This window comes from Lissotriton vulgaris, chromosome 4_1 (assembly GCF_964263255.1).
Source record: "Lissotriton vulgaris chromosome 4_1, aLisVul1.2, whole genome shotgun sequence".
In the NCBI taxonomy this organism is placed as follows: Eukaryota; Metazoa; Chordata; class Amphibia; order Caudata; family Salamandridae; genus Lissotriton; species Lissotriton vulgaris.
In genome coordinates this window covers 1,995,442,634-1,995,455,364 of record NC_141691.1, presented here as the reverse complement: position 1 = coordinate 1,995,455,364, position 12,731 = coordinate 1,995,442,634, and the positions used below count along the sequence as shown (strand labels likewise).

The following is a 12,731-nucleotide window of genomic DNA, read 5'->3' as shown; positions in this document are numbered from 1 at the left end:
CAGCAAATAAGAGTGACAATGAATCCAACAAATGTTAAGCAATGGGCGGACTGCAAGCCCCTTCTTGTATACAATACAACAATTCAGCACATGCGATGTCTGAGGCAAGACCTAAAAGTGGTTCCCAATCTTTCACTTTTCAGGAAGCAGCTGATAATTTAGGTATAATCTGTCTTTCGTATCCCTCTTAACTGTTGCCATTTTAAAACTGCGTGTTTATTCACTTCATTTATTTTTAAGTTGCTAATTATTTCCAAAGAATGCAGTGAATCCTTCGTCTGTGCTTTAATGTCGCTTGCTTGTTCATTGTTTACGTCCATCCCCACGCTGGCACCTGAGTGGGCCAAGTTTAGAGTTTTCAACAAATACAAATATGCAGTCAATTGTTCAGCTACACCCTCAACTGCTGGTTGTGTTACAGAGTTCTTGAGAAAGTACAAAGTAAAAAAAAAACATTACTGAAGTATCACAAAAGGCGAGTTGCATATTAAGTAATCCACATTTAAAAGTAATATCCAAGAATTTTAAATAACTTTTGGTCCTATAAGGTACCTGGTGTTAACAATGTTGCATATATTGTTACTGGGCATAGATAATGGAACATGGAAGAGGTCCATGACCAGGGCGCATTCGGGCTTACCTGTCCACAAGCTGTGTGCGATATCAGCAACTTTGTCTGATGAACATAGCTCTACCTCTAAGGTTGGAGTCTGCAGCTCTGTTGATTCTCTGGAAGGAAGCCTCTATCTACACTGGCTCACAAACGAGGTGCAACAGCTACTTTACAACTGAAAGGAAGTATGCAATTCTTTACAAGTAAGGAGGCATGTCTCTTTTACTCCACTTAAAGAAGAAACTTTCTATATATAATACAAGGATTTTAAAACAAAAGAGCCTGGTAAGGAAATATTTGCTTAAAATGGGGATGTTCCCTGAGCAGTAGGGTACAAATATCTTGGACGCTTTGAAACCATACCCTAGTCAATGCCCATCGTGCTTTAGAAAACCACGCAGAATGTTTGAGTTCCAAAGGACTTTCCACATGTGTCCATCATGTATCTAATTGACTTGCTAATAGACCCAAGATACCTGGAGCCTATTTCGAATCTTTTATTTTTATTTTTTGCACCTCACAAAAACAATGTTGATGTTGCCTACCATACCCTAGTAAACCCTCCCCTCAGTAAATCTAAATGACTAGGAAAGCAGTGCCACCGCGGTGATATGCTTGGATTCCCCAACGATGCAGGTAGGAATACCTGCCCGTGGCAGAACATAGGATGCAAGTGTCAGCAGATTAAAATCCTCTCCAAAGATTCTTGTGTGATCACATAGTGGGGTATGAGTATGTTTCTGCTATTGCTGAAAAATGAAAGCCAACAATTAAGCCAGCACAAGAGGCACAATCCAGTCATTGTGATGGGATTATACAAAGATGAAACCAGGGCTGAAATTAGACTGATTCAGTATCCTGTATTGGGATTCAGAGATGTGAAATGTGGCAATAATAGATTTTCCCACCATCTGCCAAAAAGGACCTCATAGTCCACAAGAGAGAACTTACTTCATTGTTGTGCGCTACTGTGGCACTTTGCTTTCAACTCATTGAGTCTACTAATCACTATCTACAGGTGTGAGGGGATTTGGGGGCTTTTGGGTGCAGAGTTAGGAATTTTCTATACACCCCTTTCTACTGGTGTCTACTTACCACCTATTGAGCTTTAGAAAGATCATCTGTTTCAGCAGAGTTTGCAACAGTGTAACTGGGACTCTAGAATACCAAGGTGTTTACTATCAAAACAAGACTACTAACCTTTAGAAGTTTGGTGTAAGCAATCAAATCTGTTTCACTAAATATTTTTCACATTGCATAGAATAACTCAACAGATTCTCAAGAATCTAGGAGGTAGCCAGTGGATCACAAGATGGCAGATAACTGGACAATTCAATATTTTGGATGGAAACCACCTGTTATGGTGTAAATATGTGTTTATGTGTTAATGATCTGAAACTCTATCGCAAGGTTTCAGGCTAGAGCTATTAAAAAGGCATTGTCTTACCTCTGCAGCTGTATGCTTAGTACATTAAAAATAAGCTTTGCTCGCCTGTGCTGGAAAGGATTCTATAGAGTATGAGACATTTTCAAGTGATCTTGAGGGACTGGCACAAATTTGGAACATCCTGTGAAATGCCACCACGTTGGTAGCTGTAAGCCATGGGAGGGGTTTCAGAGATGATAAATGTGTCACCGTAAGCTTCCAGCATCTTAGAAGGTCTTGCAGACACTGAAAGCGGCACGCTGGGCACCGCATTGGGGATAAGTCTCAGCAATGACAAATGTGCCACAACAGAGTTTCTGACAACCCAGAAGGCCTACTGTAGAGCCGCATGGCATGGTAGCCTGGGGACAGGCTTCGAAGATGATGGACGACTCTGTGCAGATTTCTTTGACCCCATCGAAGACCCTGAAGAGAGATTAAAAGGCGCACCTGAGCACCTCCGCTCTACGGAGAAGTTTTGAAGATGATAAATGAAGATGGCTGAAGGTTCCTCCCTCTCCATCGGAAGACCTTTTAGATATGGCTGCGGCACCAGGGAGGCTCATCTGCATAGAGGGGTCTCACAAGGGGTTTAAAATTTGATAAATGACGTTGATATCCCTGGAAAGGTAAGAAAAAATAGAACTGTTGGGTCTTGGTGCCATCTTTCTTTATGATGGCCATCTGTTGGTGTTGCTACCACATCCTAACTTTGGCACAATTCTACAAACTTATATTCTATATTTAGGACGGCTGTTTGGGGATGGACTGCTGGGGAAATGTTAAGGCACAAGATGCATTACTATATAACCCCTCAGGGCTAATAGAGATGTACGAAAAGATACGCTCAAATGAGCGCCTGTACCGGTGGCCTCTATTTGTGTGCATTATTGAGTTCCATGTTTGAGGCACAAGTTCCTATCTTATAACATGAGAGGTAAGCATTTTAAACAATGTTGTTGTCTTTGAAAAATCGACAGTGCTTGCCTGATGTGATGTCAGCTGAGAGTAAACAAATCAAGTAGAGGAAAGGCCCACTTTTATGAGTGGACGTCACTGCGTTTTTGCATTTTTCAATATCCAACAATTCTGATGAGCCATCCCAAACTGTAGAGCTTGTTTACTGCTTGTGTTTTCACCTGAATGGTGTTTCTCTGTGAAATGTACTTCCTAACTTTAAAAGAGCACGCCTTAGACACCCAGAACAGACAACAACCTCCGATGTCAACCGAAGGCAGAAGATGGTGTAATGAGAGTTCTTCCATCTTGGAAGTGGCCACCCCTTCCAGTCTTGATCTGCAAGCCTCAAATTCCACATGCAAGCAGGGACCCTTCACGCTTTATGTTGAGTGTGTTAGAAAATGGACAATATACTGAAAATGTTCACTATTCTGAAAGCTTAGAATACATGATAAACATACATCAGCAGTGGATATTAAATGGAGCATTTCTACCTTGTGATGTCATTTGGAATTTGTAGGAAAATTCCTCTGAACCGTATGTAACAATTCTTCAAATTTGTGGTGGCAGAAGTTGTCTGGGTATGGTTACAATTTCTTGCAGGTCTGCTAATAGTAAACATGTTGCCATTTGTAGATGCCTTGCATATGAGACGAAAGGGGCTTATTCAAACCCCAGTTTGTTACCAACCATATATGCATTTCCAGCAATTAGATAGTTAAAACACGGGGTGAAAGTGGCTTCTAATAGAAAAAATTAACACTGCGCAATTTTTCACTTTAAGCTTTCTGTTCCAAGACACCTTTGGTTCCCTCTTAAAACGCAGATGGCTTACCTTCGCTAAGAAATGCAGAAATCACCATTTATGGCTGGAAAGGAGAACAGAAGAATATGCTGCAATCGCGCAAACCGGTTCGTCCTCTGGATTTGGCCGTGGTTGCGCAGTGCTCACACCACAGCCGGATCTAACACACAAACTCACAACAGCATCTTTCTCTGAATACTTTTTTGGCACAATTTTATCCATGAAAATCCGAGAGGCTGATCGCCCTCTCACGTTTGGGACTACTGAACAGGACCCCGCTGTCCGTTAAAAGCACAGGACGATAGTCTAATGCACTGTAGAGATCTGTGTGTCATTTGAAGGTCAAAGGTTGGAGTACTGATTCATCCATACAAGAGCCACAAAGGAAGCGCAACTAAGACGGGTGCACTGTATAAGAATAGTAACTTTTAGAACTAGCGGAAATTCTACCAGCATAATTAAGAGAAATACATAATTTTGCATTTTTTTTTTTGAAATTGGTGATGTTCTACTTTTTTGTAATAGTTATTCTGGTGAGTGTTTTACCTTCTTGGACGTACAACACACCCGCGAAATAGCCAATCGCTGCTTTCTTTTAAGCAAACAAATACATGAGATCCAAATAATGTTACATATAAATTGAGGGGAAAAATTCCAAAAGTACATCTAATTTGAGAAAAAAAATCCAAAAGTTTAGTTCCCTGTTTTTCCTACCACAAAACCCATTTTTGAAGTCTTTTCCTCCTACAACAAGAAACAAAATGTTTCAGTTTCATGATCTCTTTGGCCATAGAATTCACACGCGATTCCTACAAACTGTTTTGTGCAAATTTGCACATGCCCTATCCGAGGGCTTGTTTCCTCACTCTCGCCTCTTTAATGATTACTGCGGCAGGGGAAGATGGCTGAACTCCAAGAAGCCAAACCTTCAACTGACGATTTGGGAGACAAGAACGATGGCGAATAAATCAAATTCAAAATTTGCAAACATTCGTGACAAGAATTTTCAATTCTATTAAGGACAAGGAGGCGAGGATTATGCTTTCTCATTTCTTTAATGAAATGCTCAGCAGCCAATAAAAAACAACCAAAAAACTACATTTCCCATGAACACCAGGGAGTAACCATAGATGGTAGCGTATAAAAGGTCCCAACATTAGTCTGTCTTCCTCTTTCTTTTTGGAAATATGTCCAAATTAAAGTAAAATCCCAAATACAACAGGAACAACAATTCCAAACAAGCCGGCGTCATCCACAGAATCCGGAAGTAGGCAGCCGAAGAACCATGGATCCAGAAGACAGGAGGAGAACCAGATCCCGGCAAGGCAGGAACGACATCACTTCTGGTCTGAGCCTGAAACAAGAGACAGAGCCATAATATCCAAACCAATAAGACTGTCAAGAGTCATCCAGGGAGGGAACAGGGAGAGAAATATTTGCAAATGCATGTATACAGTCATAATACATGAGCATACAAATATGGAAAAACCTGGGTGGGATAATCCTCGCCTCCTTGTCCTTAATAGAATTGAAAATTCTTGTCACGAATGTTTGCAAATTTTGAATTCTATGTCAGGACAGGAGGCTCCGATTATGCTTTTTTAAAGCTGATCCACCACCACAGAAGCAACACAATCAATCGGTTTGTAATAAAACGTTTTAAATACAGAATCAGATGACCAATCTGCAGCTTTCATTATGTCAAACAAAGTAACACCCATGGAGAAGGCTTTGGACGCCATAGCCCCACGTGCAGAATGTGCGCCAAACACAGAAACATCAATACCTGCTTCAGACATAAGCCCCCGCACCCAGCGCGCCAAAGTAGCTGGAGTGACGGGGCGAAAAGGCTTTTGCAAAGCAATCAGCAATTGACCCTGCATGTCAGATCGCAAAGAAGCGGTACTCACCTCGTAATCCTTTAGGCATTGCACAACGCAAAGGTTGGGATGAGAGGGAAAAGAAGGATAAAATATAGAAGGCGTATTAGATTTTGTACGCCTAGAAAGTAGAAAAGAAACCCCCTCAGGAGTAAAACTACGACCAGCAAGATCTAAAGTGTGGACATCTGAAACACGCTTACAGGAAACCAAACACAGTAACATAGTTAATTTCGCAGACAACTGCTTGCGGGAAAGCAAGGAGTTCGAAGGCCAGGCCTCCAAAAAACGGAGAACAACCGAAACGTCCCACAATGTAACATACTTTGGAGTGGGAGGTTTCGCAAAACGAATCCCCTTAAGGACCCTGGAAACAAAAGGATGTTCACCTGCAGGTTTCCCATCTATGTGAGCATGTCCTGCCGAAATAGCTGAACGGAAGCCATTGATCGTTGAGTAAGCCAGCCCCGAGGTGGCTAAAGAAGCCAAAAAGTTAACAATCATACTGACATCTGCCGAAACGGGATTAACTTGTTGTTGATCACACCAATCGCACCATCGCTTCCAAGACCCCTTGTATCGCTTGTGAGTATTGGGGGCCCATGCCTCACGAAGGTACTTGGAAGCGTCGCTTGAAATGCCTGGGATCGCCCAACGATCCCCGAGATCTTCCACGCGAGCAGGTGTAGGGAGCCCGAGGTGATCAGGGGATGAGGATCTCCGAGAGGATCCAACAAGAGATTCCACAACGGGGGAAGGAGAAACGGCGGAGCGGAGCACATTTCCAGAAGCACCGGAAACCATGCTTGAGCCCTCCAGAGAGGGGCAATCAGAATCAGATCCGTCTGGAAACGTTTGGAGTAAGCCAAGACCCTGGGAATCATTAGAAACGGAGGAAAAGCATAACAAAGGGTCGATGGCCACTGTTGGAGAAAAGCATCCGTGGCCAGAGCCTGAGGGTCCGGTCTCCAACTGTAAAAGCGCGGGAGTTGCGCATTGAGGCGAGAGGCAAACAGATCCAGTTGACAAGGACCCCAATGCCTTTGGAGAGCACGGAAGACTCGAGGGTGAAGCCTCCAATCGCTGTAATCCCGGAGATGCCTGGAGTGCCAGTCCACTATTTGATTGTGGCATCCCGGAAGATACTCCGCAATAACAGTGATCTTCTTCTGCAGACAAAAATGCCAGAAATACTTGGCGATCTCCGCCAAGACTTTGGACCTGGTCCCGCCCAGTTTGTTCACGTAGCGGACTGCCGACACATTGTCCATCCGGAGAAGGACACAACAACTCGGTTGCAGGGGAGAGAAACACTTGATCGCAAAGGAACCCGCCAGGAGTTCCAGACAGTTGATATGCAGAGTCAATTCCTGAGGTGACCAACGACCCCCGGTCGAAACAGACCCGCAGCGGGCTCCCCAACCCCACCGGCTGGCATCGGACTCTATCACTAGATCCGGGGACGTCCCGAAGAGGGCTCGACCATTCCAGGCCTCCATGTGGTCCAACCACCACTGCATTTCCCAACGGACCTCCTCCGTAAGAGGGATCTGGTCCGAGTATCCAAGACCCTTCCGGAGATGCAGAATTTTCAGGCGTTGCATTGCCCTGTAATGCAGAGGGCCCGGAAATATCGCTTGAATGGATGACGCTAGAAGACCCACTACTCTCGCCAACGACCTCAACGACACAGTCGGTCTGGAAATAACAGATGTCAACTCTCTCTTGATGTAACGCATCTTTTGCTTGGGTAAGAGAAGTTGACAAGCCACCAAATCTATCTGGAAGCCCAGGAAGTCTATAGACTGGGAAGGAACCAAAACCGACTTCTGAACATTGATCAGAAAGCCCAGAGATTGTAACAGATCGATGGACCATTCCAGATGATGCAGAAGTCGAAGAGGACAATCCGCCATCAGGAGAATATCGTCTAGATAAATTATCAACCGCACACCCCGAGAACGAAGATGTTCTACTACTGGTCTCAATAGTTTCGTGAAACACCACGGTGCCGACGACAGACCGAAGGGGAGAACCTGATACTCGTACCAAACCCCTTGCCACAGAAACTGAAGAAAACGGCGATGAGTTTGAAATATTGGAATCGAGAGATACGCATCCTTGAGATCCAGACGGACCATCCAGTCCCCCTCTCGTAAGAGATCTCTCAAAAGATGGATGCCCTCCATCTTGAAATGACGGTAGACTACCACCCCGTTGAAGTCTTTCAGATTGAGAACAAGGCGAGAGCCGCCTCCTTTCTTCTCGACCAGAAAGACTGAACTGGCAAACCCCAAGGGATGACGGGTCGTGGGAACAATCGCCCCTTTCTTGAGGAGGGTGGCTATTTCCTCTGAGAGACACGCCTGGTCTCTTAGAGGAAAATGCAAATAAGGGGGAGGACGAGTTTGATGCACTGGATGATAAAACTCTATTCTGAACCCTTGAACAGTTTGCAGAACCCAGGCATCGCTTGAGATCATGCGCCAATTGTGCAGGAAAAATTGAATGCGACCCCCCAACATCACATCGCATGCATTTATTAGGCTCACCTGTAGAGGAGGCATCATGGTATTGTCCTTGTTGACCACCGGATCGGCCTTTTCCATACTGGCCTTTTCCTTTTCTCGAAGGATAAAAGTTGGCTCGGGTGGAGTAGCCGGAATCATAGGAACCTCTCTGCTGAGAGGAATTTCCCCTCTGGGACTGGTTCGCAGAGCCTCGGCCGAACGAGCGTCCCCTTCCACGTCCGGCCTTAGCAAAAACCGGGCGCATGGCCCGTCTCAAAGAGGCCTTCGCCTTGTCAATTCCGCTAAACGTTGACACAAAACGAGTGAGTTCCTTCAGGAACGGTTGGCCGAACAAAAGTCCTTGAGCTTCAGGGCCAGATTCAGACGTTGCCAATTCCGAAAGTTTCGGATCCAACTTTAAGAGTATGGACCTGCGACGTTCAGTCGACATTGCGCAATTTGCATTGCCCAGATAGCAAATCGCCCGCTGGGCCCATTCAATCAATTCCTTGGGATTCACCAGAGCCGAAGCCTCGTCGGCCTTATAACCAAGATCCAAGAGTTTGGTGAGAGGAGCCAGCAAGTCGAGCATCTTGTCCTGACAGGACTTCCAAGATCTGTCCAAACCTTTTTTAGGGTCTTTTGCGTACTTTTTTAAGTACGTGACCATCATGGGGTCAACCTCTGGGGTGTCGGCCAGATGGTCCGCCAAGTCCGGTCTCGGGCAGTCGGAGCGCAACCGTGCCCGAACTGAGGCCTCAAAAGGCTGGCGAATGTGAGACTCTATATAAGCCGCCACTGCAGGTGAAGGCGTCCACGATGAAGAGTTCGGGTGGACAATGTCCGCCGGCTCGAAATTAAGGACTGAAGGACGCTCAGGGGCGTCTACAAAGTGTTCTTTACAGACCCTCTTCCGAGGGGGCGGTGAAGCATGGTCAGAAGAAGCGGAAGAGTGGGCATTATCCGACTCCGACTCTTGAGGAGCTGAAGAAGCGGAAGGAGTTGCCGCCAAACTCTTCGCCAGGCGCTGAAAGTCCGCCTTATGAGGATTTACCGGCGACTTAGCCGATTTCTTGGCAGCAGGCAACCAACCCTGCTGTTGGGCGTACAGAGTCAGGTGATGCTTCAGGGGGTTAATTGCACGCACCAGTGCCTTGTTAACAGACTGTTGGACCCCCTTGTCCAACTGCTCCACCAAATTCTGCTCCAAGGAGTCTTCCTCCTCGCCATCGTAGTAGTAGTCGTCGTCAGCGTCATAATATTCAGCCATTCTACCAGGTAGAAAAGTAAATGCCCACAAGACGACTAAAGTGCAGAGTGTCAAAACACCAGTCAAGGGGGAGTGCGTAAACCCCAAAGCAAGCTTTGAATGAAGCAGGAACCTGGTCCGGACTTCAAGAAAACAATTCAAGCGTGGAGGGAGCCAAAGCCTGCACAGCACCAACACTCTAGGCAGAGCCTATGCCACAATGTTGCAACCACAGTCCTCAAGAAACCACGGTGTCTGACGGGGTTAAAGTTTGTAGACAGGTCGTGGGCAGTACGCCAAAGACGTCGTCACTCAACCAGTTCTGAGGAGAAACCCTGAAACCGGAAATAGGACAGTGCGCACGCGCGACTGTCACCTGTCACCAAACACCGTCTCGAGAGCGCTCGCGCTCCCCCAAGGAAACGGAAACCCCTTCTCCCACTCCACAAGAGGACACGAGCGCGAGATAGCGCACGGAACAACGGAGGTGACCACACGCTCCAAACAGAAGGAAAAAGCCGAAGAACAGCTGAGAAAAACCACGTAAGTAACACGGAGACAAAGCCCCAAACACGTGAACTTCAAATGCGCAAAGCACAACAGGTAAGAAAAGCAACAAAGTCAACAGAGTAACAATATGCTTAGAAGAGAAAAATATTTACAACAAGGGGTGGTGAGGGACAGAGTCTCTGAATTAAGCAGAAAGCTCTCACCCAGTCAAGAGATCAGGGCTAGATCCAACACCGTTTTTTAGCTCACTGCACCATCCCAGTTTCAGAACCTGGCTGTATGCAAATTAGTCTGTTCCTGTCCCAGTGCATCTGTTCATCACCACCCCCTTTTGTAAATCGATTTTGGCCACTATAGGTGTGGCAGGGTATACTCAGACATGAGTCCCTTTCTCACTGCTCCATCAGGATTCAAGCAAGCCGGGCCGAAGAGGCTGAAATGCCAGAAACCGGTCCCCGGTAGCTTGTCTCCTTTCTGGTAAAGAATTGGCTTGGTAGTTTAGTCTGCCCTGTTCCCATGATGCACTGGGCCAGGGACAGACTGATTTGCATATAGCCAGGTTCTGAGCTGGGATGGGGCAGTGAGATAAATAACGGTGATGGATCAAGCCCTGATCTTTGGACTGGGTAAGAGTGGTCTGCTCAATTCAGACACTCTGTTCATCACCACCCCCTTTTGTAAATAGAAGAGAAAAATATGCACTTAACTGGCTGCGGAGCAGCAAAGAAAGAGGAAGACAGACTAATGTTGGGACCTTTTATACGCTACCATCTATGGTTACTCCCTGGTGTTCATGGGAAATGTAGTTTTTTGGTTGTTTTTTATTGGCTGCTGAGCATTTCATTAAAGAAATGAGAAAGCATAATCGGAGCCTCCTGTCCTGACATAGAATTGAAAGTCACCGGGCAGGACAGCAGTGAAATCCACTTTAAGGTGAAAATGACAACACATCTCAAGAAACTCAGAGTCATACTCTCAAAGATAGGGCGTTCCAATGAGTTCTCTCAGGTTTCTGTTTGAAGGGCAGAGGGCTCCAGACCACCACACCCCCAAAGAGCTCGGGGTGGAAGAGAAAGATGTCATTGAAGTATATCAAGAACAGACGGGTGGTCACTCAAAAGTTTAAATATTCTGGGACATTTTTGGGGTCATCCTAACTTCTCCTTCCTCCCAGTCTTTTCCTAAAACCTTGAAATGTGTTTTTATATTTTAATTATAATTCTTTTGTTATGTGTTCAACACTGAAATGGAACTGGCTAGATGGATAGATCCATGATTCTGTTTTTATTTCCATAACTGTGATCTAAATACAAGCTCTAGCTGTATACAATCATCATTTGTGCTTCCCTTGTGGACCCTGCGAGACCTGCATCACCCTCCCTCAAACCATCTATTTCTGATTCAAACACTCTTGTCCACCAGGAGCCATTATTGAAAAAGACACACTTTTATGGAATCTGGAATCCGCACTACCAACGCGTGTCATCAATTGTCTCCTGAACTCTGTATCTTTTGTTTGCAGGTTATGTTGAGCATATCGTTACAGTGAAAGTAAACTGACATTGCTGTTCTTTTCAGCAACATTATATAGCTCACCAGTAGGATAGGAGAAACGTGGAAATTGTTTTTTAATGGGAAATGGGGGAGGGCATGTTTGGGTTTTCGTATTTCTCCCAAAAGGATGGCTGTGCTTAAAGAAAAAAAAAAGCCACTTCACAATTTTTTTTAGATTGAAGACCATGCTATAAGAACTGGGAAACATTTTCTTTCAATTATGGATCCCCACATTCAGCAAAATAAAAGCTGCTAATTTCATTTGACAGTTGTAATTGTGGACGTTTCACTTAGGTTTCAGCAAGAGAGCATTTTTTGTCTGTACTAACTTCGTTAAAATAAAAGGAAAACATTTTTTAAAAACATTTACTGTGGAATTATGAGCGGCTTTGTCTTAAATACATAAAGTACCTAATGTACAATTTCTGCCATCTTTTGTTGGGCAAATGTTTGGTATTAAGGAGAGTTGGGCTGCCTCTTGTACCAACGACAGGAGGTGCTCAGGGAATGTTGGTACAATACTTAGTCCTGGAGACCTCTTCTTTCTACTCGGCCGAGATAGGAATATTTCCCCCTGCCTTGATGGTCCCTGCGTGCCCGTGGAGTTGGGAAGGCTCCTCCTCGACTCAGAGGTATAAAGATAATCTACATGCAAGCCATGCACAAGGCATCACACCTGATCTTCACGTTACACCACATTTTAGTTACACCAGTTTGCAATTTATTTTGTTCACCGTAAGTAATGCACGGTATTGCTAAAGTGATTCATGCGTCCCTTCCTTGAAAGTGTCCCAAACACATCATATGACGTTCACCTGCAGCGCTACGCTGTAAGTGCTTGTTCCATTCATCGTAAATAATGTTCTCAAGAACCTCTGTGATCATTCATGGTGGAAAAGGACTTCCAGGGGCTCATCAGGCCAAACCTGCAGAGCTAAAGTACGGAGTAGCTGAATGCGCAAACGCTGTGTGGAGAGCTGGAGGAATGTTTGTTGACCCCGCTGCGTACCCTGACTGCTGCACCATGCTTATAGCCATAGCAAGTTCAACACTCCTGCGAGATCTTCCATAGATCACAGGAACCCTTGAGCCCTCAATACACTCCATCCAACAACAGCGGAAGCCTATATACTGGTTCATATACCACCATGTACACACGCCACAGGAACACTAACAGGGCTGTGGTCATAGATATGTGGAGAAGTGTGGCTCACTGGTTAGAGG

At 45.2% G+C, this 12,731-nt stretch overlaps 1 protein-coding gene across 1 annotated transcript; it reads left to right on the top strand.

The window, feature by feature from the left end:
* The first annotated feature begins 4,705 nt into the window (after positions 1–4,705).
* LOC147724815 (small ubiquitin-related modifier 1-like) lies at positions 4,706–11,079 on the top strand. The gene is made up of 3 exons (XM_086967075.1): positions 4,706–4,769; positions 10,837–10,919; positions 10,981–11,079. The coding sequence occupies exons 1-3, from the start codon at positions 4,706–4,708 to the stop codon at positions 11,077–11,079; spliced, it is 246 nt and encodes an 81-aa protein (XP_086823201.1).
* The last annotated feature ends 1,652 nt before the right edge of the window (positions 11,080–12,731 follow it).

Coding starts and splice junctions, on each gene's coding strand:
- LOC147724815 (XM_086967075.1), top strand. CDS start 4,706: ATGGCTGAACTCCAAGAAGCCAAACCTTCAACTGACGATTTGGGAGAC. Junction 4,770..10,836: donor AGACAAGAACGATGGCGAAT/AAATCAAATTCA, acceptor CCTCCTGTCCTG/ACATAGAATTGAAAGTCACC. Junction 10,920..10,980: donor CACATCTCAAGAAACTCAGA/GTCATACTCTCA, acceptor TTTGAAGGGCAG/AGGGCTCCAGACCACCACAC.